General features: G+C 40.8%; 1 protein-coding gene across 1 annotated transcript; it reads left to right on the top strand.

Moving 5' to 3' along the window:
- The first annotated feature begins 564 nt into the window (after positions 1-564).
- Positions 565-27547, top strand: MTTP (microsomal triglyceride transfer protein). Its single transcript, XM_005517480.3, has 18 exons — positions 565-725; positions 5058-5245; positions 5807-5950; positions 7962-8069; positions 8810-8926; positions 9961-10100; positions 10973-11123; positions 14472-14629; positions 15483-15651; positions 16236-16343; positions 17228-17440; positions 18469-18680; positions 19282-19379; positions 19481-19602; positions 20362-20589; positions 24360-24484; positions 24833-25003; positions 25893-27547. Exons 1-18 carry the CDS (start codon positions 665-667, stop codon positions 26059-26061), a joined length of 2682 nt encoding a protein of 893 aa, XP_005517537.1. The 5' UTR covers positions 565-664; the 3' UTR covers positions 26062-27547.
- The last annotated feature ends 200 nt before the right edge of the window (positions 27548-27747 follow it).

The raw sequence follows: 27747 nt of genomic DNA, 5'->3' as shown, positions 1-27747 counted from the left end.
AAATGTCTTGTTTTATCTCATCTTTCAGGATCTCACCTCTGCCACTGCAATGATGTAAGATGTAAGAAGGCTGGGGCTGCTGAAAGAAAGGACATTGATTTAGTGTGGTAAGATGTAGCAGACATCACATCTGAGTCTGTAATGAAGTAGGATTAGTTTTTGGGATAGCACTGATAAATCCCATGTAATTCTGCTTCCAGAAAGACCCTTAAAAAACCTCAGCTTCTGTGGTTGCTCACAGAGGTGATGACAGATGATGCAAGACAGTGGAGATGGTGGTCAGGATCTGGCCCCTGGCAGCAACAGACCCGATCGCTCTTTTGTTCAGAGAAAGGAGTAGTGGCAGGGTCTCCTGGTTCTTTCATCACTGGAGGGGGGCTCTGCTTCTCAGAAATGGGTCTATGTGGGCTCAGTATTCATAAATGAAAGCCGAGGTGATCGATAAAATGGGGTAGAAACTGCCAGTTACCTTAGTTCTTAATAATTAACTGGAAGTCCTTTCATGAACTTAGTACCTGAGTGTGGAATTTGGAATCTGACCTTTACTACATCTAGATAAACAGTGTGGCCAAGCCTGTGGCTCTCTCTGCAAGCTCCACTCTCAGCTCACTTCTTGGAGGTTCTCACACTTCATGCTACAGTCAGGAGCTTGGCAGAGTCCAGCATGATTCTTCTTACCGTGCTGTTCCTTTGCATCATTTCCACCTACTCAGCCTCTGTTAAAGGTAGGTCTGTACTGGGCTTGGTTCAGCTTCTGCCTCAGCAAAGGCATAACCAGCATGTGTATGCAGGTCTGTTTTGCCTCAAAAATTACCAGCTTTAGTCAGACATACTTGAGTAATACAAGATGCATTTAGTAGTTAGGTTTAAGTGCTCGTGGCATTCCTCTCAGCAGAGGTGATGGAGGAGATGATGTTTTCAAGTGCACAGGGCCAGTGGTGTGACCAGAAGATCAGGGATCTTGACCTTGCTTAATCAGGACATACTGTGGGGGCACTGACTTCAAAGGGACTTTTCACACACACCCAGAAGTTAAACACATGGAGTGCTCTGGTGGAGCATAGCCAGGAAGTGCTCAGGGCTCTCCAGGTTTCAGCTTCTGAGCAGTTGACTCAGCTACCACTGAAGTCAGTAAGAAGCATCCTGTTAATTTCAGGAGAACCTTGCTCTGTAGTAAGGTCTTGAAAATCTGGATGTCTGCAGAAACCCTGTGAGCAGAGCTTTACTCAGCTGTCCTGATGAAATCAAGGGTATGAAGTCTTTGAGACTGTCTGCTTCAGCAGTGCCAATGTATGAAGCAAGAAAAGGTGTCTGTAGTAGTGACTCTTCATGTACAACTTCACGTTAAATCTAGAAGAACAGCAACCTTATAACATAAGCTGAGTTTTCAGTTTAATGAGGATGTCTTCATTATGATGAGAAGCAAGGGGGACATGCTATCCTGGGATAACCTGTTTAAAAGGCTGTGGAGGTGCTCTCATGGGTGCCACCTCCTGCTTCCTGCAAGGAATCCAGGACACTGTGTAGGCACAGGGCAGCAGCCTTCCTTCCTCCCTGCCTTTATACACCCTCATCACAGGAGTTATAAAGGAGAGAAATTTGCAGGCAGTGCCTTTACGTGTGAGTTTATTTCATGAGACTGCCACGTTCAGTTTATGGCTAGGTACCAGTGTGCTACATTTCTGGTGTCTGATCTTCCCAGCTTCCCCTTAATATCAATTAAGTGAAGCTTCTTGATGTGAAGTAATATTTGCTTGTCACATCCCCAGGATACTGAGCAAGCATTTTCTCTTTAATTAGTCATCTTGACAGCTCTGCCAGATTTCCTCTCTCTCTTGTGCAGAGATTGAGAGCTAAATTACTGGCCTGAAGGCCACTTAGGGCCTCAGTGTGAGAGCTGGGATTTGGATTAGTGTTTTTACCTTTTCATCAGGCATGCTGCCTTTGTGAAATATTGAAGCATTATTCTGTTCAATTCAGGTAGGTCAGCAGACATAAAATTTTCCTACTGCAATTCCACTTGAAAAATATTTTCAAATAAGTGGATGGGGTTTGCTTTTTAAAGCTATCTGGTATCAGAGACAGTGGCAAATATGATTTATGAAGGTAGAGCTAAGCAAGTAGTTAGAGACACACATGCTGTGCATGCCATATGTATTAATAAAAGGCACAGGACTTGACAGCTGTCTCTACTCATGCAGTGTAACCTTCTGTATTATACAGTATCATGATTTAATTATAGACTTGGCATGTTACCCTTAATGACAGACACTTAACATTACTAGTCAAACTATGTGTTATGCACTCCACCTTGGAAGCAGCACTTCTGACCCCCAGAGAGCATGGCTGGGCTGATGGCAGTCTGTGTGTCCCTCTCTCCTCCCTTCTCAGGTGGTGGGACACTTGCCATCAGCTGAAATGTCAATGGCTGCACAGGCAGCAAGGATTCCAGTGCTGTGCTGAATACAAAGGAAGGAGCTTCTAACAGGAGGGCTTTCTACTAAGAAAAGTTTTTATCAGAAAAGTGTTGCAATATTCCTTTTAAAATAGTACTGGTGTTTTCTTCATGGAAGTTGGCATGAAAATTTAGTTGGGCTATTTTGAATACTGGTTCTGGTCAGTGACCCTGCATCTCCGTCTCTCATCTCTCAAGATCCCCCTTTCCTCTCAGCCTGACCACACTATTCAGTTGTGTTTCTTGGCTTCCCCATTTCCACGGGGATAAGTGCTAACTCTTTGGGACTGTTTTCAGTACTGCCTGATCCCTGCTGCTTTTCTTATCGTGATCCACTTACCATAAGATCATTATCTTATCACGATCCACTGTTAGCCTACCCTTTCCCAGTCTGGCAACTTAAGGTGTCTTCTGCCCTGGCTCCTGCAGCATTTTCTATGTGTGAAGTGGTGAAAGCTTTCAAAATCTCATGTTCTTCTAGCTCCCAGGAATACTTTGCAATTATTTGTTTCTTCCATAACACTTGCAAGAAGCTGCTGCATCATTTGCTCATGTTTTTCCTGTAGGATGGAATAGCTCTTTTGTATGTAGGGACAAGTAAATGCTAAAAGGGATTAAGAGGGAATGAACTCTTACAAAAGGAGAATAAAACCATGTATGTGTTCAGTTGTGGGGAAAGGAAGAGGGTAGGTGAAAGGTGCTTTTAACTGAAAATAGGGAGGGAGCAAAACCACAATATGTACCTTCTAATGCACCAACTAATAAGACACTTGTCTCAGAGAACCCAGATAATTTCTCTTGGATGTGCTATTCCCCTACTTTTTTCTTTAGTTGGGACTGTGTTTAGAATGCACCTAGTGGGCTGTATTCCTAAAATCTCAGCCAGTACTAAGTCCTTTGCACTGCAGTTTCTGCTGCAAATGGATATTTTGAACTGGGAGGCGACTGGCTCCAAGGGACTGCAGGGAATCAGGGGTGTCCCTGGAAGGCATTGCCATCTCTGAGAGGCACTGAGTACCCTCTACTCTCAAGGGTAAGGTAGCTTCAAAGCAGGGAATTGGGGAAGGAAATTGGATAGGAAATTCACAGTAAACCTGCAGGAAGGGTTGTATGCCTCTTGGTGACTTTGTTTTGAAACAGACACACAAGACATTCAAAACCAGACAAGCCCCGTTGTGCCAACATGAATCCTCCAGCCTCCCTGGTAAAAAATCAATAGTTACAGTTTTGGCCACTCACATGAGAACAGGCTGCGCCCACTGGGATCACCAGACTTGCTGCACCACATCCAGAGCTGGCATAAAGTCGATTTGTTCTGTAACTTTGTCAGTTTGCACAACTTGCAGACTTAGCTTGGTGGAGTGTCCATTTGGCTCAGGGAAAGGTTCTTTGAAGCTGACCTTAATCTGCTGCCATAGTATCTGAGTGAACAGGGGAAGGATGTGAGCAAATCTTAATGAAGCAGGGGTTTTGGACTCTTTAAGAACTGCAGACTGTGTCCATCCAGCCATGATGGAGCTACCCTGTGCACCCACCTAAATGGGCTTTAAAATATTATAGTGAAATAAGACTGATTCTCCTTTCTATCAATGCAGTGTTTTGAAATTTATTTAAGTGAGTCAGATAAAACAGAGGGATATAACATAAATCAGGATAGCCTGATGAATCTCTGCAGGGGACTTTGAAGACATTGATTCCATTACAGCATGCTTAAGAATTTTTCTGAGATGTTGTGAGAGATTTTTCTTCTTTTCTCTGCCCTTCCCCACATTTGTCATAAGACTGAGATGCATCTCCCTGGGGACAGCACTTTGTGTTTCTTAGATTAACTCTGTTGTAAACTTGTTGTTTCTGCTCTGTACCTCATGAACTCCATGAAGAAATTTCTTGCATTCAGTGGTGCAGCATTTGGGTGTGTGAGGCTGGTGCTGTGCTGCTTACAGATAGCACCTAAGGTCACTCTATGTGTGTTTGCTTTGAGAATGTTAATAGCACTTAGTGTACAGGCAACTTCTTTTCCCTTCCCTTTTATATTCCTTAAAATATATAAATTGACAGCAGAGATACAGCTATGGGGACAATTATTTAGTTGAAAGAACCAGAACATAATTATTTAATCTAAGAAGTACATTCTTAATGTTTTCATTACATTAATTGCAAGACTCTTAATGGAAAGATTCCCAATAAATGTTCAAGAGATGCAGAGAATGATTTCTCTTGGCTCCAATGAATCATATCAGTGCATTTTACACCGCTAAACACAAATTGCATGATTAATAACAGTATTTTGAGTTGCAAATTTTGGATTCATTTGTAACACTAACATAGCTGAAGAGAAGAATCTGACAGTTTTAAAGAGCTAGAAGAAAGGGTTTTGTGACCATTCTTATGTTAAATATGTACAATCAGTGTCAACTCAATCACAAAAACCACCAGCTGCTTCAGTGGGACAGCCTCTGTAATCTAGAGTAGCAGGATCAGTCCCACAAATCTTTCATTTGTAATTAAATTTTTGATTTTCTAAAGGTATTTCTTAGAGAAAATGGTAGATTATGTGAGTTAGTCAATTCCAAAATTCTGTTTGTTTTTGCTTTCCAAACAGGGCACACTACTGGGCCAAGCCTAAATAATGACAAGCTATATAAGTTTGCTTACTCAGCTGAAGTCTATGTTGATCAGGTGAAAGCATCACTGCAGAAAAGTGCAGGATATCGGATTTCTTCTGGTGTGGATGTCAACCTCTTATGGAGAAATCCTGAAAATGATGATGACCAGCTGGTCAAAATTACGGTAATTATTGCCATCAGACAACTTAATACATACACAATGTTTTCTGCACTTATCTAGCTGCTAAACTAATCTCAGAGAACTCACTTTCAGAACGCCAGCTAAACCTTTTATTCTCTAGTCTCATCAACTAAACCCAGCTGATGATCTGATTCCTATAGAATAAGATTTCACAAGTATCTATATAATATCATAAACCAGAACTTCAGAATATCTCCTGTATTTAGAAATTGCTTCATAGAGCACCTATAGCTTCAAACAACTGGTGTGCAAGCCCTTACCCAAGGGACAATATGTTGTCTGAAGCCCTCAGGTCTAGCTACAAATCATGAAATTTTCTAAACAGAAACTGGGTTTGGTACTTAGCTTTATGGTGAGATTTTCTGGCACTTATTTCCCCAGCTTCTTTTGTAAACATTGACATAGTAATCATGGAAGATGAATGATCAGAACCAGAAATGCAGAAATAATGAACATTTATTATGTGATTTAGTCTATCTAGCCTGCTCCAGGCCAATTCTGCACTGCTCTCTACATTAATTTTCTCTGCTTTTACTTCGCTAGATAAAAGATGTTCAGGTTGAAAATGTGAATGAACGCCCAGCTGATAAAAACATCTTCAAAGGAAAAAGCACAGAGAAGATCATCGGGAAGGAGTATCTGGAGGCTTTACAGAGGCCTATAGTGGTTGAGCTAGTCCGTGGAAAAGTAAGACCCTGTCTTTTAAAATTCAGTCCCCTAAGGAAACATGGCACAAATCTTTCGTAACAGACTTGAAGAATTTACCAGTTCACTATTCACTCAGTGTTTTTAATAAGCTATTGTGTTCCTGTCACTCTATGTGAAATACAGTAGTTTAGAATAGACTGTAATTTACCGTCTAGCCCAAGCCTATTTTGTATTGAGAACACCACACAGTGGGGAAGTAAAGAGCAGATTGTCCACAAAGATATAGGTACACATTTGGATATATGCACAGTAGCTATGTGGGATTTGTGCTATTGATTTCAGTGAGGGCAGGATTTTGTCCAAGATCTGAAAGTAGAAAAGGAGATAAAATTTGTCATGAGGCATGTTCTACTGAGTCTGTGAGGAACAGTATTTATTAATCACTTTGAAGTATTTTCAAGTATTTTACCGGGACTGCTTTTCCCAGCTCTTTGGTTTGCTTATTTACTTCTGTGTCACCTGCAGTTTCAGTGGTCCCCAGTGAATGAGCTTGATGCTGAAAGAGCTACAGCTTTACATGTTTTTCCCCCACTGGGGGACTATCTCCAAAAATCAGAAGAAAAGGGTCAGAGAGCAGGTGTGTCTTAGCACGTGCCTGGGTTTTATACCCTGCCCTGAGAGAACACCAAAGCACTGTCCCAGCACAGGAGTACCCATGTCCATTTGTAGCTCTCAGAGTCCGTATTTCTCTGAGAAGGGGATTCAAGCACGTCCATCCCACTCTTCTTCTCTGCAGAGCTGCTTACGTGTCCCCTTGTACTCAGCCTACTCTTCTGGCCAGGGAGTGGTGAGGCTCGAGCCATGACTGCTCCCACCTCCTGCCCCTGTTCCTTCATGCTCCTTTTGATTTTGGCATTAGGCCAAGAGCCCCATTTTCCCCTCTGCAGCCCTGCAATGCCTGGCAGGTGGGGCATGGGCAGAGGGGCTGTGAGAAAGGAGGAAGGTTGAAGGTCACACTCCCTTTTCCCTTCTGCAAGCGGAGTGAGGGCTGTGACACTCTATCCCAGCAGGATCTTTACCTCCTGCTGTAAATAGGCACTGAGCACATACCCTGGCTGCCAGCTCAGCCTGCTGAATTGCAGCTGCTATCAGACCTGCTCAGTAACTTTCAGACTCAGCCTTGTCATCAGTTTTACACAACATAAAAAGAAGCAGGACAGCACTGGCTGTGAATTGTACACATCCCTACATGAGAACAGAGGTACCAGAAGAACACAGTCAGAATGCATCTTCTCCTTATACATTGCACGCTTTCATATGCTAAGGTTAAGATGTAGTATTAAAAATTTGTGCTTTTTCTCAGGTAGTAGGGTCTATACACTGCTTTTATGATTTCATTGTGGCATGACACTTTCAGCCTTGGCACAGTAATTTCACTTTTCAGGGTTGCCCTGAGATAACACACTGATTGTACTTACAGTTCCAGAAAAAGGGGCACTTTTAAAGCACCTTGAATGCAAAGTGGAGGTGCAAAGTCTTGTTACTGGGGGAGAGGCTCAAGCACAACAGTTGATCCATGAAGTGCAAAGGTTGTGATATGTTTGACACGTCATTGAAGTCATTCTATCTGTGATTTATCTGTGATTCATCCTGACTTTTTGTAATCTGTGATTAAAGTGCAACAGATATTATGCCCCTCTGGGGACCAATTACCTGAGGATTATGCAGAAATTACAAAATTACGAAAAGTTTCCCATTTCCCTCTGATTCCAGATTCCAGTTTTCCAATTCTCTCTGATTCCAGGAGGAGAGATGTTCACTGCACTGAAACTGTACTCAGGTTCAGCTGAAGACCAAAACATATTTGTACTGTTATTGTCAGGCCCTGCAGCCTCTGCAGTTTGTTTAAATAAGGGCAACAGATCCAAATTCAACTTCCTTAAGAGAAAAAAGTAAAGGGAGTGGGTCCTCACTATTCCTTTCTCATTAAACCACATTTGTTATACACTTTTGAATGCTTTTTGTAATTTTATTTTTTTTATTCCTACAGGTCAAAACCTTCTATTCATATCAAAATGAACCTGGTTTTACTCAGAACATTAAGAGAGGTCTGGCTAGCCTTTTCCAGCTACAGTTGCACTCTGGCTCTTCCCGTGAGGTATGGTGCTCTATCAGGCAAGATTATCATCACCTGAGGAACAGTCAGAGCCTGATCTGCTCTGAAAGGCAGACCTGTGGCTCCTGCTGACTTCAGAAGGAGTGAACTGTGATAGAAATCAGCCCTTTGATCACATACGGGACATAAAGACAGTCTTCTGAATATTTGGTGACACAAGTCAAATTGCTGCAATTAGCATAAAGAAGTAGAGCAATCCATTTGATTTAAAATATTTTTATAAATTTAGCACAATTTGGTAATAAACCACCTTAAACCAGGTCACTATAAAAGTGATTATATTGCTGTTTAAAGTTGGTTGATTCCTAAATTCAGTTCAGTGAAGTCCCATTCTAAATCCGAGTACCCACACAAAGTTAGTACTGGTTTAGCTGCATCCATTTAAGTTCCTTTCCATTGTTAAATTTCTAAACCTGTTCCCTCGAACAAAGCTCAAATTTAACTCAAATTTGTGAGTATAGTGTGAGGTGCCTGTTATTTCCTAAATGTTTTGTTTAAACAATCATTGGTACTTTTCTTCGTAGCCATCTAATGAATAGTAACCCTGCCAATCCAAAGCAGATACTTAGAACCACTGACATCCTCAAAACTGTTAAATAAACCCAAGCAGTGCTGCATCTCAGGTACAGGATTCCAACAGTGGAGAAAATGCTTCATCTTTGGAAGATATTGTGGGGTCCCAAAGCTAAATTCAACTTGTCCTAATCTAACTGTCTTCCAAGGTGGACATTTCTGGGAAATGCAATACTACTTACCACGTGCGGCAAGATCAAGTGACTAAAATAAAAGACCTGGACTCCTGTGAAACAGAAAAGAAAAGATTTACCAGCCACAACCGGGTATGATTTCTGTAACAAAATAAAATCTATTCTTCCTATTTAAAATATATTCTTTGCAGCTACTACTCATCTTCTCAGGAGCCCTTCTTGCATTAGAGAAAGTAAATTCTATATGTAACTTCTGCAGTTTTACTGGCCCAAATATTGTATGTAGTTCCCATGGAGAGAACAGGGAACAGATTCTCCTGTGGTGTAAACCACTTTGGCTCCGCTGATACATAGTGATAAAAGTAACCTTTTTCCCATCTGCTGTAAATGTCAGGCAAGATGGTGACTCCTGAATGGAGCCTGGTCAGGCTTGCCTGGAAGGTCACAGGCTTCCCTAATGCACAGGTGTAATGCAGGAGATGTGCCATAGAGGTAACTGAAGCCTTACTACAGCTCTAATGGTCCTCCACTGTTAGTAAGTGTCTTTCTAAATTGTCACTGCTGAGGGCAGGCTGGACACCTGCTGAAGGCACTGGGATTCTCCACATTAGAAACGGATCTTTCTCAGCCCAGAGAAGTACAAAGATAGCACACAGTCTCTTAATAAAACTGCCTTAACACTATGACTGGGTTCCCAATTTTCTTACCACAAAGATATCATCTTGCTTACAAAACATGAAGCAGTCAGCCACCTTGTTTGATTTGAGTGTGAACATGACAATCTCATTTACAAGACATTTCTCTGGAAAATATTCTTGTCTTATTTAAAGCATATATTAAACTAAATGTAGTATAAACTTAAACTAAATGAGTGTTTGCTCAGTTGCAGCCTGTTCTGTAACTTCCTGCCCTGCTCCTACTGTCTTTTACCCTGGTACTTACTGAATTTGAAGCACATGGTGTAGAAGTGAGTAGCTTCTTACTGCAAAGGGAATTCTCAAAAACCTGGTTCATAGGCTTAGCTTGAGATGCCAGCCTATATGCACCTTCCTCATATGGCTCCACTTCATTACAAGACTTGCCCTCATTTGGAACTGTGATCTCTTTTCCTATTTTGTTGGTTGTTGAATAACCCTCTTTCTGTTTTATTTTTTAATTATTTTCAGATCTTGGATGTCAGTACAAAAGCCTCCTCGGCTACAGTTTATGTGCTGGAAGACAGTTTCATTAAATCCATTAAGGCAGAAGAAAATTTTGTTTTTGCTCTGAATTACCGGCGAAAAACAGGTGCCAAAATAGTTTCAAAGTAAGTTGGACAATTGGACTGTCACTGATGGTAGCAGGACTAGTGATTCAAGTCAGGTTATATGTGTAGGTATTAAAGAATTGAGATCTAAAGCTGTGAACTCTTCAGGTAGGGATTTGGGTCTCTTTTTTATCCATATACAGGTCCACCTGTGCCAGGTACCAGGTCCAACTTTGATTAAGGGTTCTACCACACTGCAAATAATAAATAATGGCATTCATAAGAAGTTAACTGAAAACAGCAGGAATTGACCAGAACCTTTTAATCTACTATTAGTACTATAGGTGTTCTGTCTTTTCATTTCTCGAAAAGTACTTCTGATGGATTTGCATTTCTAGCATGTGAGAGTTTGGAAGTATAGAAAATAAAATCTACTGCATAGAAAGGAAACAACAGTGAAGCCTAGATCTGTGTTAGACTTCAGACTCCAAAACACTGAAAGTGTGGAGATACTCATACAAGATAAATGATTCAGGCATCTCAGTAATAGTAGATATTTGAAAGAAAAAGTACATTCAAAAATCTCACTTTCCAGATCTTTTAAGAATAAATATATGGAACATTTCAGAATGTATGTGAAAACTGAAGGCTGTTTATCAAGTGTTAAAAATCTGTGCTTTAGACAGTCTCTCATACAGGTATTTTATTGCACATAACTCTAGCAGTAATTTTGCTGGTATCAGATATTTCTGTTACCTTAAAAATCTAACAGACTTGCCATGTTCTGAATATTTTAAAATAAGATTTCAATAAGTCTGTATTCTATATTTTTTTTGTCTGTGGAGGGGTTTTTTGTTTCCTCTTGGTGTGATTTCTGCACCTCTGCACTGATGGTTGCACTCTAATGGTATCCTCACTGTGTGGATGTACAGGCAGAGGCTGGAACTGAAGTCAGTCCAAGCTGGGATGGGACTGATCGCTGCAAAGCAAGTCGCTGGTGTGATCAAGACCTTGGACCCAAATTATGTTGCCGTGCCCCTGGAAGCAGAGCCAGTGAAATCTGAATGCAAAAAGCGCCCTTCAGTAAGTAAACACAGGTTCATTGGACATCAGGTTGCTTAGCTGAGCAGGACAAGTGTGAAAGCAAATTTTCTGTCTAAGCAGAACTAGGACAGGTCCAATATATCAATATAAAAAACACCCTGGAGTAGGGAGTACAGAAGTGTTGCAATGGTACTCACCTCACAATAGTGTTGTAAGATCTACCACTAGAAGTTCCAACCTTTTTGCTCTCTTTTAAAGACCGGAATATTTCTCCAGCTCACTAGAAAATACAAAACCCTCTTGTTTCATCTTACCTTTGCCAGCCTTGAGCTGGCAGAAGCTTGTTTCCTTTGGGTGGAAAATTAACTTTAAGATGGTTGACTTGTGTTTGTAAACAGTTCTGTCATGGAGGAGCTGAACTGTTCCTAGGAATTCAAGTTCATTAGCCATTCCTCAGGCAGGCTAAGCATTTGTTGGTAGCATATTCAGCCTCTTCTTACTACCTGACTCCGAGGAAGTATTTTGTTTAAAGAATTTCATATGTATTTTTACAAGTATAAAATGGGGCTTTAGTATTATTGGGAGGTTTAATAATGTTCTCATTTTTCCCTGGGAAAAAAAAAATATTGCCTTGTTTTTATTATATTTAAGACATCTGAAGGCTAAGAGTGCAGCACTGCAATTGCATCATCTTTTGTTTTACTAATGATGTTCATCATAAACTAAATTACTACAGTGATTGCTAGCAAACAGTATTAATGCTATTACCACTGAGGAATGAATGAGAACAATAATTTTAGGATCAATATTCTCTGGTGTTGATAAGAAAGATGTAGCTTCTATTCATCACATATAATTTTATTCCTCCAGAGATACTCCTTATGAGCACTAATATGTTCCTGTATTGGAACTTGTGCAAGTTATTTGGAAGTAGCATTATACTGTAATAATTTATCTTGTCTAATGCTTGTTGAGCCACAGGGAAGACCAAAACCACATATTTGGGGAATATAGAAATGATATTGCATGTGTGCTAGAGCAGTTTTGAGCAAGGAATATTGAGGCATCCTAAACAGAGTAGGGACAGGTGGTTTTTCCCTGACTCCGCCCGTTGGGGTTTGTGCTGACCAATTTGTCACTTGGGATTGAGTTTGTCATAACAGTTATAATTTCCAGACCAAGATAACAAACACAGGGTATAATTCCAGAGCACTGCCTGGGGACTGAGCTATGTCATTATAAACCTAATGGCACGAGGAGAATGAAGTTCTGCTTTCTCACTGTATTTTTCAGTAACTGCTATGAAAAGATGGGCTCTATAAACAGAACACTGTATCCAAAGCAGCAACATAGCATATGGTACTTATATATCATAGTATACATTAATGTCCTGCTGACATGCTATGCCTTAGAGTTTTACATTCTCAAAGCCCTTTTTAAATGGTAACAGGTCTTATCTCTATGGATTTGGTAAAATAACCATTACTATCCTAATTTCCCAGATGGCAGCACTAGATTTTTTGAGGTTATGGCAAATGTTTGCACTTAAAATCAGGTCTAGATTTCTGTGTTTAGACAACATAAAGCATGCTCTTTTCAGAAGAACTCATGCATTGTACACTCTTTTATGCTCATGGTTCCTATGGGAAAGGATTCTTGCCCCTTCTGAAGATGAGGTGGGTTTGTTCTATCTTGTGCAGCCACCCTTTGTATGTTGGTAAACAGCTGTCAGGCACTGACATTCAAAACCAACTCCTACTCGGTTTAGAACCTCTTGGTTTGGCTGCATTTTTCCTAGAATGCCCACAAGACCTCTGTTCTCATCCCTCTGTCAGAGAAACACAGGTCTGTGTCCATGCTGAGTTGCCATGTGGAAGTGTGTGCATCTTGTGCCGTGATGTTTGGGTTATTAAATCCAAACTTCCTGACATTCACATCAGGAGAATGAGGGCCCTCAGAAAAGTCAACTGTTAACAGTTTTTTTAATGTCATGGTCACTGCAGCAGATGGCAGCTGCTCCTTGTAGCTGTTGAACAGCTTGAGCACCCCCTAAAGAGGAAGGCTTGGTCTCCACTCTCTTTTGCTTTGGGTGGCTCCATCTTGCATCTCCCATCTTGCTTGTCTCTAGGGTATGGGCTAAACTAAGTAAGAACAGCCCACACAGCTGGGCTCTGCACAGGAGGAAATACAGGAGTAACGAGGCTAGAGGTTTTTTTCCTGGACTGTGGTGCAACTTCAACAGGGGGAATAAAAAGTGCCCCATATGTTTATCCAATTTCAGTTAATAATAGCAACACTGACCTTGGTGCTGAGCACTAATCACCAGTTGAGGTTAAGAGACCCATCTGTGCCTCAGAACATGAGCTCCTCCCAGGTGGTCATTAATCCTCAGGAAATATCCTATGTCTCAATCACTGTTGCCTAATTATTGTTTGTTACATTCGATAGAAGTTGCACTCTGTACTGATGAATGATACTTCTAATTGCCAGCAGGTTCAAGTGCTATTGCCCAATACAAAATCCACAGTGGGGAAGTATTTTAGTAAAGGTCAAATGGGTACTACTGTTATTTCCCACTCAGGAAAACTGCAGTAAAGAGTGCTGCAAAGAACATCTGAGTTTTCACCAGGGAATGTTCTCAATAATTTGAGATAACAGAGGCAAAGGCGAGGGAGAGAGGAAAGGTCAAAATACCAGCACCAGTTTCTTATGGGAGTGAATCTGGAAGGACAGATATGGTGCTTGGCTACCATGTTGGCTTGTTCAGGTAAAAATGTGGTGTGGGAATAAATACAGCAACCACCAATTACCTGTTCTAATACCATCTTGTCTTTCATTTTGTACAATAGCTACAAGTCCCTTTGTGTACGAGTTTATGAACAAAAAATGGGAAAAACTTCTTGGACATTCAATCCTGTTCTATACTAACCCAAAATTACCATCTTCTCAGAAAATATGATTAATTAGTGAATTGGGGATTGTGCATCTCCATTTTTTAAAAAAAAATCTACTTCGGAAGAAAAGGGAACATAAGGCAAACACCAAATTCACCAGAAATCACAGTAAATTTGCAAGAAAAGAGAATTCTCTTTATTCCAATTACAGTATAAATAAATTTTATTGTTCCAAAAAGAGATTGCATCTATGGTCATGTACAACATCAGGAAAATACTAAAATGTTGGAAGAAAGACAGCTATAGAAAGATTTCAAAGATATTTGTGCTGGGATATCATAAATTAACTAATACTGAGCTAAAGGATCATCAATCTGTTGGATCTTAGCTAATTTGAGCAACAGTTGTCCTACATATTTGCATTTATTTAGCCTGATTTTGAGAAATGAAACCATAGTCTGAGAGATTTGACATAATATGAATTTTTTTTCAGCTTTCTGAGCACTGGCAGAGCATCAGAGAACATATGCATCCTGACAAACTTTCCAAACCTGAAGCAGCAAAAAGCTTTCTGTCCTTCATTCAGAACATCAGAAAAGCTACGAAGGAGGAGATACTGAAAATTATTAGAAGTGAAAATAAAGAATTTCTGTAAGTTACCCTGAACAAGCTTTTAAAAGGTTTAAGTTACTGAAAAATGCAGAAGGGCAAATTGCATACAAAGTGATTGAGTTCTCTTGGTGATGTCCTAGCAGTGCAAACCCAGTGTTCAGTACTGTCTATAGGAAAAGGATTTTTTTTAAAGTTACGTTTTTTCTTGTAAGATAATAAATTTTCAGCACACCCTTCAGCCACCAGGGTTGTATCTACAGTGCAAGACCAACATGCTTTGTAGTTTAGCCAGAGGTTCTCACATCAAATGCTTGTTCTGAAACACCCTTTAACTTGTTCTTGACTTCCCATTTGTTTCCTTCAATAGGAAATACAACAAAGAAGGGGAAGATTGATGACTGGGCATTGTCCTAGGATTAGAGTTTGGTTGTGAACAGCATGCACACCGAGAATTGAGAGTTGAAAAGCATTTCTTAGTCATATGGTTGGCATCTTTCAAATAAATTGTAGCAGTTGTTAGCAATGCAGCTAAATCACTCAGGTAGCATAGAAGCCTTTTTTCTGTGTGCCATTGTGCATGCACTACTAAAATACTTCTTTATATTTACAAGCTTGTCCTGTAAACTTTAATACACTCGTGATAGCTAGGGTTTTTTTTAATGCTTTTTTGGTCCCCTATTTGCATAAATTCAAATATTTTCCATGGATATGAGTACTTTTTTGAGGTGAGAGTTCAGGGACACTTCTTCCAACAAGGGTAAAAGATTCTCTTACTTACAATGAAGAGCTGTTTCAGTACACTAGCTTCTTTCTGTCAATATACAGCAAAGTCTTTTCAGTATTGCCTGGCTCATTGCAATGATATGTTCATTTAATTTCCACTTCTTTGTAGTCCACAGGTAGTGGATGCTGTAACCTCAGCTCAGACAGAAGAATCACTGGAGGCTGTACTGGAGTTTCTTGACTTTAAGGATGCAAGCACTTTTATCCTGCAGGAGCGGTTCCTGTATGCCTGTGGATTTGCTTCTCACCCCAGTGAAGCACTCCTGAAATCATTAACTGTAAGTCCAAGTACAAAACAAATATAACAGATCTAATACTCTTTTGCCTTGTCCCAGTCAAAGGGGAAGAGAAGGAGAAACAATGGTTGCTGTTTCCTTTCTTTATGCCTTCCAGGGTTTCCTGTAAGTGTGCTATTAACATAAAACCTGCAAACAACAAACAATTCATAGGTCCAGACTGAAAGTCTATTTACTTTGTAAAATATTACCAAAATCCAGTACTTGGAAAGGAAACAAGGAAACATAATACTGAATGCTAAGAAAATAATTTGAGGATTGTTTGATTGTTGCCTTATGAAAATCCTGTAACCAGAACTGTAAATCCCTTTTTTTTTTTTTTCCCCCAAATTAATCTAATTGAGACATTGAATGTAACTCAAGGTGAAAATGGCACTGAGTTATTATATGTAATATATATGTAATGATAGTGCTGTGCTTAGCCTGAGCCCAGGCCATCGTGGTAATCACTGCCCTTGCATTGCATTAATGTTGACAGAAAATGAGGGAGCCTGTTGAACCCACAGCAGAGTGTGGCTCGTCATATTTACACTAAGACACTAAACAGCTTTGCTTTTGCACAACAGGAGAAGTTCAAGGGGGATGTCGCCAATGCAGAAATCAGAGAAACTTTTGTCATTGTCATGGGAGCACTCATTAGAAAGCTGTGTGACAGGGAAGGCTGCAAGCTGCCAGTGAGTATCTGATGGTCACTGCTGCCCAAATTCTGGTCTGCAACACAAGTCACTGATCCCTGGTGACGTTACTGGGAGAGCATGACAGACATGGGAAGCAGATTCTCCCAAATAAGCCCATGAACTCCTATTTTTTATAGAGGAATACTATTTTTTTTTAATGATGATTTCTACTTTGTCAGATTTAGGCTTTAGTCTTGTCTCTTCCCATTTCTGTGGCTGAATCTTTCAGCAGTACTTGTGCTGCCTTGTCCAAAAGCTTTGTGTATCCTCAGAGAAATGCTGGCAAACTCAGGATCTGTTTATTATTTGCAATCACCTTAGGTTTTTTTCTCCTCTGTGAAGAAAATTAATTGATTCAAGTGCTCAACTGTGCCCCAAATATGCACAGAAGGAGGAAGACTTTTACTCTGAGCATGAACTGAGTACATGCTGGTGTTAGAGGATGAGAATGATCAGACAAGGCTGCTGGATCTGTGTTGTTCAGTACTGCAGTGCACCGCTGAAAAGATACAGAGCACATGAACAGGCCCTTGAAATTTCTCTTTTAATTGCCAAACAGTCTTATAACATTATTTTATTAGGCACTGAAAAACATTTCCTTTGCCTTTTTTTTGTGGGGACTTGTTGGCTCCACAAGGAAGACCTGTGAAGTCCCTGAATCAGGGCAGGAGCAGCTGGCAAGTGATAAAACTTTGAATCAGGTGCCACTGTGACTGCAGTCACTTTGGTTATGCTTGAAGGAATCCATCAACATGCAAATGACACCTTTGCTAACCCTAAGCAACAAAAACACACCAGAACCCAGCCCTGCCCCTTCTACTCCTGCAAGGGGGAAAAGGGAGGTTTATGAGCACCATTTAATGTGCTGTTGATTTTCTTAGGCTGTTATGGAAGCCAAGAGGTTGATTCTAAATAGACTGGAGAAGGCAAATAAAGATGACAATGTGCAGATGTACCTGCTGGCACTGAAGAATGCGATCCTTCCCGAAGCAATTCCAGTGCTTCTAAAGTATGCTGAGTCAGGAGAAGGGCCCATCAGCAGCGTTGCTGCCACTGCCTTGCAGAGATATGATCCTTCCTTTCTCACCAAAGAGGTAAGAAAATACACTGCCCAAGAAAAGAAGTGCGGGAGACTGTATTAAAGAAAAGGGATAAATTAAGAGAGTTCATTTCTTGTCATCAGCAACATGGACAGTGAGGCTGAGTACAGTCTCAGTAATTTTGCTGATGGCACCAAGCTGCGTGGTGCAGTGCTGAAGGCAAGGAATGGACTGGTGGACACGTGCTAGTCAGCCCTTGTCTCCAGGGTCTCGCACAGCCATCAAAGGTGGCACGCAATCTGCGGGGAAAACCGGGCTCTGCTCGCCAGAGGGAGCACTCGGGCACCCGCGCAGCCTTCTTCTGCTTTCACATTGTCGGGCAGAACACACACACTAGGAGAAGGGTAAAATTAGTCGCATTTTACCCTGCAGCCCCCAAGAGTAGGAGAAGACATAGAAAATAGTGGGACGAGAGGTCCTGTCTCTGCTGCATCATCTTGCATTCCATTTCATACCTGGCTGGTATGATATTCAGTTTCATGACTTGCTGGCCCACCAGGATTGAGGCTGTCAGAGTGCTGCTGTGCAGTGAGTGTCCTGGAGGCCATTTGTCAGGGGCTACATGGCTTTCCACAGACTCCCCTGTAACAGAGATGTGTCACAATCTTCTCAGGGACACCAGGCCACCACAGGCACTATCTAGAAAATTAAAATAACAAGATTCTTGATTTTTAAAGTATATATTTCCCTAAGAGTCAAGAAAATCTCTGTCTTACCACTGCCACATTTGTTCTTGGTCCTGCTACTTATTTACAGCCTGCTTTGAAAACCAGTGTGTAAGGCTCTATTTGGTCTGTGGCTGAGAGAGCGTAACAGATGTCCCACTTGTCCTTGCGGTCACTGAGCTATACATGTCTCAACATTCCGAAAGGACCAGGAAAAACATGACGCTGAAAATATATCCTTATGTATTAGCCTTAGCTATGGAGCTAACTTAAGCTGATATTATAAATGAGATTCCAACCTGTACTTTGCCCAGTCATCTGCATGAGCATTGAGTGAATAATGTGTTTCCTGACCAGGTGAAAGAAACAATGAACAGGATATACCACCAGACTCGCAAAGTCCACGAAAAGACAGTGAGAACCACAGCAGCTGCCATCATCCTAAACAGTAACCCATCCTACATGGAAGTGAAAAACATCCTGCTCTCTATTGGGGAATTGCCTATGGAAATGAACAAGTACATGCTCTCCATGATCCAAGATATACTGCACTTTGAAATGCCTTCAAGGTATATTAAGTTCAGTGTAAATAAATACACGCCTTCCGTATAAAGAACACGCAGGTTCTCATGAATTATTAAAACTTAAGGAGAGTATAGAAGGATATCTTATTTTTATGTCCCTTGTATTGTTGTTTCAGAATAAACCCCTTAATTTCAGTGTTATTCTTTTGATATCTATTCACAGGTACAAAGAATAACTAGGCATCTGACTTGCATTACTGTGAAAAATGTCATCTGTTGATCTTAATTCTCTTAGTGGGTCCCTTGCTTTTATATTTTAAGAACCGGTGATGTGGAAAAATGTTAAACATCCCAGTGTGAGAATGAAAATAATATGTATCTTCTTCTCAAAATCATTAGTTTTCAAGCAAGACCTTTGCTTGCCTTTCTTCCTATGACTGCAGGGAGTACCTGAAATTGAAAGAGAGACTCTGGGTTAGAGCAGATTTTTAGTGGGAAAAGGTAAGGGTTTTGAAGACCCTTTTTCCTACTGGGGAATTCACCCTCTCTTGAATTTGATCTTTCTACCAAAAAGTAATACATATGGCACTGTAACATTTTTGTATCTCAGTGGTTTTGTTTGTTTGTTTGTTTTGAAATACCACAGCAAAATAATCCGGCAAGTTCTGAAGGACATGCGTGCCCATAACTATGATCGCTTCTCCAAGACAGGCTCTTCCTCTGCTTACACTGGATATATCACACGTATGTAACCATGAAACTGCCTTTGAACCCTCTTCATATTCCCAAACATTTGATTAATCCACTAGTTTAGTCACAGGTACCTTCTTTCCTTTTTAATTAAGGTGGTCCTGATGTGACATCCACATATGGCCTTGACATCCTCTACTCTGGCTCTGGCATTTTACGGAGAAGTAACATGAACATCCATGTTTTTGACAGAAACACTGAACTTCATGCCATCCAGGTAACTGCCACACTGTACATAATAACTAAGGTCCTTTTCTTACAGCTTCTAAATTAATTCAGCTAATGCTTAAGACCATAAGGTTTGCTGCACCGGGCAGAGAACAAGCCAATAACAGGGGAAAACCCCACAGTGTGGTGTATATTTGTCATAAACAAAACAACAAGTATTTTGTTCTGCATCCTGCTTCAAGGTCTGTACCTGTGTAAAGCCTGTGCTGTTTATCTGCTGTTATCAATAAAAGCTTTGTGAGTTTGTAAAATCAGGTCCCAGTTCAGGTATGTCACAGAATGGAAATTCAAGGAGTAGACCAAATGTACAGATTAAAGGGATTTAAATGTCTGTGTTTCAGACTTTTCTTAATATTGGCAAGAACCTTCAGTATTATAATTCTCCTAAATTTATGTAGGACAAAAATTGTGCAGTGGAGTGTCTCTGGCTTTTCCTCCCAGCTGTCCATGAAAAATAGTTATATGAATAAAGGAAAATCTGTTTGAAGGAAAACTAGTCTCAAGATTGTGATCTGCATGTGGGTCAATCCTGCTCAGCACCTAAAGGACAAAAACATGGCATGAAATTATTTTATTTTTCATTTTTCTAGGTGCTCTACCTAGTTCCATTAAGTCTTAACCTCATACCTTTTCCACTTCAACTAAAATTCGAATTAGGCTCTTAGACATTAAGAAAATATGTGGTGTTGTTAATAGTCTGTGTCAGACAGGATTTTTTCACTGATTCTGTACCACTGTTCCTTTGTAGGTGGTGATCGAAGCTCAGGGTCTGGAGTCCATAATAGCTGCAACTCCAGATGAAGGCGAGGAAAACCTGGACTCCTTTGCTGGCATGTCAGCCATTCTGTTTGATTTCCAGCTCAGGCCAGTGACATTTTTCCAAGGGTATGGTGATTTAATGTCTAAAATGCTTTCGGCAACTGGAGATCCCATGAATGTGGTGAAAGGACTTGTCCTCCTCACAGATTTCTTCCAGGTACTAAAGCACATAATTTACTTCTTTTTCTGTCTCTTAAGCACAGATGGTTCCTCCCCCACACTGCTATTGTCGGACACCTTATTTTCTTTTTTTCAATGCTGATAAACCTGACCGGTGTTACACAGGCTGCCCATACTAGGGGAGCAATGGAAAAGTCATGAGTATTAAAAACCAGAATGAAATGACACGAAAAGCAGCCTAGCACAAAGGTGAGAACAGATCTTCTAGAAAACAAAGTGACACTGAATAAAAGCAAATCCAACTGAGTTTCCTGTTGAAAACTCATATTGCTTTCAGCTATGACCTCCCCTCCCACAGTTTCTTGTAATATGGTATTCTCCCATGTGACCACCTAAGTTTTCCTCTTCACAAGTTGTCCAGGGACCTTATTGTTCAGTTAGGCAATAATTGTCAGGTGAATGAATCAGATAACTATCCTTCAAAGAACAATGTTAAGAGGTTCAAATTTCATCTGTTTATTTCTAGGCAAAACAAGGAATTAAAATAAGGGTTACACAGTTTTTATGCAACTGTCACCCCAAATGATTTGCTAATTTTGTGCTTAAATAGACTCACATATAAATATAAATGGGTACATAATGTATTATTGGAGGACTAAGAATCTAGATATCTTTCTGAAAGTGCAGGGTCAGCACTTGGTTTGATATGTTTGCTCTTCCCAAACAGGGATCTCCTTAGAACCTGTGGATTTAACAACTGTACTCAGCTCATGGAACATCTGCACTCTCAAACTTTACTTTTGGCTTTTCCCTTTTAATTCTTGGCAAAAGAAAATTCTAGAAGTAGGTTATGAGACAGTCCACTCTGCTCAAAATTACATAGAAACACCCTCTGCACATGACAGGTTTTCCCATCCAGAGCCCAGCTCAGCTTCTTCTAATGGTATTTTAAGTCCAGAGGGCTTTCCAAGTAGTGCCCAAATTGGCTAACCAAAGCTCATTCCAACAGTGCTTTACAGTTCACACACAGATTATGGGCAAAAGCTTTATCGTGACCTATTTAACAAACAGACCGCAGAGGTGAGAAAGATAATCATGTCTAGTCCTGAGCATAGGGAGCATTTAGGGAACTAAATATTTCCAACTGCTGTGCATGCACCAAGCTCCAGACATACTCTGGCTGAATCAGCTGGCTGGGCACCCCTAGAGCTCTGTCCGCCAGCAAATTCTCCACTCCTTGTCTTTGGAGAACCTCTCAAAAGTCTGGGGCAGCCAAGGCTGGGACTGTGTGCCATTTTTAACAATATCAGGCTGCAGTGTTTTCAGTCAGTCACTTCCTTTTTGGAAGCCTCAGCAGCTGTGTCTTACCTCCACACCCCATTAGGGCAGGAATGGTTTGAAGCACTGTTGAACACAGCTTCAGGCTAAGCTGCCTTTTAAGCACAGCCCATCTTTTTAAGAATGGTCCTATTGCTACGCTCCAACTCAGCAGCCAACATGGTTTTGGCACTTCCACGTGGCCACAGTGTTGTCTGAGGGCTAAGAATAACCAGAAATTATATTCCTGCTATAAAATAAACAGCTCTCATAAAGCTGTTTTTGAGACTCCTAAGTCACCTGCATTAAAGTTCAGCAGTGTTAATAGTTCTCCTAGGCAACACACCTGCCAAAAGCCCAGAGAAATTAAATACTGCATTAATAGGTCAGAGAAGCCACTTGAAAGCCAGACCCCAGTGGAAGGTAGCCAGTTCCCAGAGAAGTGCTTGTTGCAGCCATCTCTGTGTTGCATTACAGTTAAGTTGCATTACAGTTCAGTATGTAAAGAAACTTTTATTGAAACATGGCACATTTCAGCATTTTAAACAGTAACAAATTACTGATTCTGATCTTTTGGATCACATTTTCCACTGCAAATGAGACACAAAGCTTAAAATAGGAAAGGAAAGGAAAATACCTCCCCTGAGGAGGCTGGGTCCCTGTGATTTACACCTCCTATCAGCCTGGATTGGATTTGCACATGAGATGAGGGACAGGGCTGAGCTATAAATAAGGAAATAGATGAGCTAGTAAAACACAAGACAAGCGCTCCTTAGCTTCTCTGCTGGTTTCAGTGACAAATACGGCTTAATTCTAGCTGTAGCATTTAAGTCTTGAACTGTGCAGCCTTTGTAAACCCAGCCTACTTTAATATTCTTGTGTGCAATTTGACAATATGTCTAAAAATATCTGCTCCTCTGGTTGTGTGTACATATCTCTGCCAGCATGTATACTGTTACCTCCTCACTCATTAGCAGCTACCCACCAATCCAGCCCCAATTAAAAGCAAAGTAAAATAAAGTAAAACAAGCTTTATGTCCACACCTAAACAGACCAACAAGGGAAGTATTTTATGCCCCATTGCAGTCAGTATAAAAACTCCCTTTGATTTCAGAAAGACCACAATTTCAATCCATTACTTTAACTTGGATGAAAATAAGGAATCAGAGCATCATATGACCACACTTGCATTTATAAACCACAGCCAGCCCACTGGATTCTTTAAATCTCAAGCCCACTTTAGCAGCAACTGACTGCCAAGATGGCTCTGCCAAGCTGGTTCTGTCAAGGAAATAATTTCAAGGATAGTTAACTTACCCTAAAAGGTGAAGTAACCATGTATAGCTACCATAATTGAGTCTTTGATTAAAGCCAGATAATTTTAATGTTCTGAACAAAAGTCTCCCCCGATGTTGCTCCTTGCTATAGGGATTAGGAGGCTAGACTGACTCTCTGCTTGCTTCTTTCTTAAATCTTGGGGTAGCATTTGTTGGAGCCACTGGACTACCGAATAGCTAAGAAGAGAATAGAGACTTCTAGGGTACCTGGACATCAAAAATAGGGAGGAAATTCACATTCCCACATGTCCTATAAGGGCCTGCAACATTACAGGTGCTGAGAATACCACAGGCACAGAAACCTGGGAGGAGGGAGAAAACCATCTGTGAGACTGGAGAAGGTGTCCTGTATGTGAAGCACATGATCAAAATAAGCTTTTCCCAAATTAATGTTTCTTTTAAAATGGTGAATTAATCCACCAGTTCTTAAGGAAGCAGGACAACTAAGTAAAGAGAGATGGATTGCCAAGCTGGGTGAACCTTAAAATCTTGGCTGTGTGTCAAACCTCAAAAGTAATGAACTGCCATGACCCTGAGCTATACTGCCACTTCCGAAATGAACTTTGTGGATGTGTTTCCAGTCCAGCCTTACAGGTTTCATGAAGCCAGGAGCACATTTGATACTTGATAGAAAATGCATTAAATGCAAATTAAGGTGCAGTAGCTGTTGGGTTTGGCCACCCAGCCACTGAAGACATAATTCCTGTCATATGGTGGGTTTGGAGCCACTACACAAGTGACAGCATCCTACTGCCAGTACAGGTCTGCTCAGGGGTGCTGAAGTCGCACTGCACTGCACCTGTGCCGGGCTTCCAGCATGGAGTTTAATCTGATTTAGCTGGACTGCCATCACAGCCTCCATGGGGCTTGAGAGAGCTCTTGGAGACATGATATTCCCTGCAGTGACACTCCATGCAGAAATTGTGCCAGCTGGCACACAGGGGAGAAGGGAAGGATGCAAGGTGTCTTGCTGTAGCTTCATCCCATTTTTGAGGGAGGGATGTGCATCAGGATGTTTTGTCCATCCTTTCAGAAAATCCCTCTATTCCTTTTTGTTCCTGCAAAATGACAAGCAGTGTGAGTGCAGTACCAAAGGGAGTAAGGAAAGCTCTGAGGTCTGCAGTCACTAACCTGTGCTTTCCCATGGCTCCAGGAAATCCAGCTGCAGTCTGGGCCCACAGCCCGTGCAGAGTTCATGGGTGGGCTGGCCATTGACATCTCTGGAGGGATGGAGTTCAGCCTGTGGTACCGGGAATCCAAAACCAATGTCAAGAACAGGTGAGATATTCCCAGCACTCTCTGTATCTGTAGACAGCTCAGGTTTCTGAGCTATGGTAACACCAATGAAATGAATCTAAATGTAAAAGACCTTGCAGATGAGTTAGAATTAAGCAATTAAATAAATAGAATGAAATATTATGCACATGGGAGAATGTTTGTACTTCTCTTTTCCTTTGCACCTGGATAATACCAGTTCCCACTGGTCTCATGTGAATTTATATACTTTTACATGAAGAACGGGCTCCTTTGAGGGCAGTTTTTATGTATGTATGGTAGGACTGTAATTCAATTTCCTCTTTTTTAATGTGTTTTGAAATAATTGTAATGTTGGATTTTTTTTGGTAGGGTAGCCATGTTTATAGCTGGTAACACGGAGGTGGATTCCTTCTTTGTAAAAACTGGCATGGAAGCCACTTTGGAAACAGAAACATCTTTGGACTTCATCTCCACGGTGCAGTTTTCACAGTACCCATTTTTGGTCTGTATGCAGATGGACAGAGTGGACTCTCCATTCAGGTAAGAACTAAGGGCACACACTTTCTGAGGTGTTGGAAACACCTCTGGAACATTTGGTTTTCACAGACACAAGAGGTTAACCACTGAGGCCAAATTCCAGCCTAACACAATCAGTTGCAGTGCAGGCTGTTATACACACTGACCTCTCTGCTAACCCATTCCTCCCTGTCCCTCACCCCTGAGATTCAGAAATAACCTTTCTGAAGATCACAACTGATTAGCTCTGAATGTGCACTTCAGTCCAATTTTTTAATTTGATTTTGCAAGTGAACTAACTTAAGTGGCAGGACAGTAGTACCCTCATGTGCAATCAGTTCTGATGGTGAACTCAGGCTTTGCCAGCAGTAGTTCTCTATTACACTGTTGAGAGAGGAAGAGCAAAGCCATAAATGAGCTTCATCATCTGCTATTTACTAGTGTCAACAAAAGTACCTGGTCTGTTAAACTCTTGCAGCCATCGTGTTCTATCATACTTTATTAAGGCACCAGTTTTCCTGAAAACTAAACAACTGTGCAATAAGTTTAAAAAGATGCTCTTCAGTAGCCAAAGAATAGTAATTAAATTTGGTTTATTTGGTTTACTGCTCTCTCCTAATCCCTATTTGCTAAGACCTAAGGAAGATAACATTTGCAGAGCCTGTGCCAGATTTCCATTCAGGTTTTTCTCATCCAAAAGATGATTAAAAACCTGAGAGGAATCAAAGACCTTGAGAATCTTCAGGAAATGCTAAGAAAACAAGTGTCTGCTATTCTGCAGCTACTAAAGCATCTGCTGATCATATCTGCTCACTGTGGAAGTGCCACCTCGCCCATGCACAAGGTGTTTGTAACAGGGTGCAAGCTCTGCGTAAACCTGCTAATTCCAGAGCCTGGTGCTGTGTCTTTGCAGGGCTCACATGACCAAGTATGAGATCCTGCCCTCTGGCAGGCGCTACACTGCCAGGAGGGGAAAAGCAGCCACGCTGGCAGGGAATGAATACCCTCTCCACCAGGAAAACTCCAACATGTGCAAGAAGGTGTTTGGCGCAAAGTCCGACTCTGCCGGCAGCTGGTTTTGAGAGTGGGACCCGAGCTCCTGCTTTCCTGAATCCCTCAGTGACTCAGGCCTGCGCGTACCTCACCAACGTGGAGCTTGACCTTGCGCTGCTGCACTTAATGGGAAATTTGCCATTGATTTCAACGGGCCAGGATCAAACTCTCAGTGCGTGCACAGTGTTTACATATTAACCTATATTTAAAACTTTTGTAAAAAGGAAAAAAAAACCCTTAGGCAAATAAATACCAATTTGGTAGCATTCCATGCACTCCCTTAAGGGTGGTGCTTGTTCTTGATTTTTACTTTTTTGTGCCAAAAAGCAAAAGTAATCCTTCCTTTTTCTTTCTTGGGGAATACAGAAGTCTGTGTTTTTGATGTGCAGGAAGAAAAATTATGATGTATAAAGAATGATTATTTGTAAATGTATTTTTAAGTATTTAGGTGTTTTAGGCCTATGACCAATCCCCATTCAAATATTCAATTTTCAAGTACAATTAACATCCAGATAAGACCATGAATTCCTGCTTAGTCAGTATTGCCTGTTTACAAAAAAGGAGGTTCTATTTTACATAATTTTGAAGAATTTTGTTGGGTTTTTTAAGCAGGCAGAACTCAATTATTATTATTTATCTTTTGGAGTTTTTTTATTAACTGTGTAGTTAAATACAATTGATTAACAGTATGGGGTTATGTTTCCAGAAGGACTTACTTAATTCTGTTCTCACTGAAATCAGTGGTATAATATCTGTAGCTACCAGAAGCAGGAGCAGAGTTAAGCCAACACTGGCTGCCCATCAAGGTTGCCTCCTAAAAATTTGTCTCCCTGTGTGTAATCAAGGCAGGTGTATTTAAAAAAATTGAGCACCCACTAAAGGAATTCTGAAAGATGAAGAAGGAAAGGGTTGTGAAAGAAATAGATTTTGGATCCACAGTTTAGCAAAGCCTATGCTGAGCCAGAACATTTTCTTCTAGGTAACTTAGGCTTGTATTTCAATGCAAAAAGATGTAATCACTACTCAGAAAAGTCCTTAGATTAAAATTACTTATACACTTCAAGTAGTGTCTTCATAGGATCTGTGGGTGAAAAAAAAAACAAAAAGTTTTACATTTACATCAGCATTGCAGATTAAAAAAAAATATATCCCATCCCATCTCAGCTGATCTCTGATCCATCTGATTTAGTTTTTATAGGACAAGGTGGACAATTGCTGTTCACAAAAAAAGTAAAATAAAAAGCCAAGAACAATTGTTTATTTTTAAAAAAAAACCAAACCCAAAAGCAGGCAGGAAAAACTCATAAATTGCCATGAAAATGAAAATAAATTATCACAAGATTAGGAAAAAAAAATCCAAATTATTTTGTGTTGTAAAAAACCAAGAGTGCAGACACCTGCAAAAATCAAACTGTCAGTGGTATGAAATAGTCTGCTTGTCTTTCCTGAAAATGCTGGCACATTTCTAGTCAAAGACTAAATAAAACAGGTAAAAATACAGTGTGAAGAAATTGTTTCCAGTCTTATTGTCTGTTACTTTCTGAGTAGGGAAAGCCTCTCATTGGGGAAGGAATGCTGTTGATGGGGTAAGAGGCACCATTTTACTCAGCTTCACAGTATGAAGCAATAACTTAGGTTGGCACTCACTCGTCCTGGGCTCCCTCTCTGATCAGGAGACCTCCAGCTGGATCCACCAGGGGCTGGAGCTGCCTGCC

This window comes from Pseudopodoces humilis, chromosome 6 (genome assembly GCF_049639895.1).
Source record: "Pseudopodoces humilis isolate 2021_Gansu_Grassland_sample_001 chromosome 6, ASM4963989v1, whole genome shotgun sequence".
Classification (NCBI taxonomy): domain Eukaryota; kingdom Metazoa; phylum Chordata; class Aves; order Passeriformes; family Paridae; genus Pseudopodoces; species Pseudopodoces humilis.
Note: the sequence above shows the minus strand (reverse complement) of the source record. Positions and strands in the feature narration are given on the sequence as shown.

What these genes read in the sequence shown, in the direction of transcription:
- MTTP (XM_005517480.3), top strand. Translation starts at nt 665, where the DNA reads ATGATTCTTCTTACCGTGCTGTTCCTTTGCATCATTTCCACCTACTCA. An exon ending in CTGAACTTCATGCCATCCAG is followed by an intron (nt 19,603 to 20,361) that starts GTAACTGCCACA and finishes GTTCCTTTGTAG; the next exon opens with GTGGTGATCGAAGCTCAGGG. An exon ending in TCCTCACAGATTTCTTCCAG is followed by an intron (nt 20,590 to 24,359) that starts GTACTAAAGCAC and finishes CCATGGCTCCAG; the next exon opens with GAAATCCAGCTGCAGTCTGG.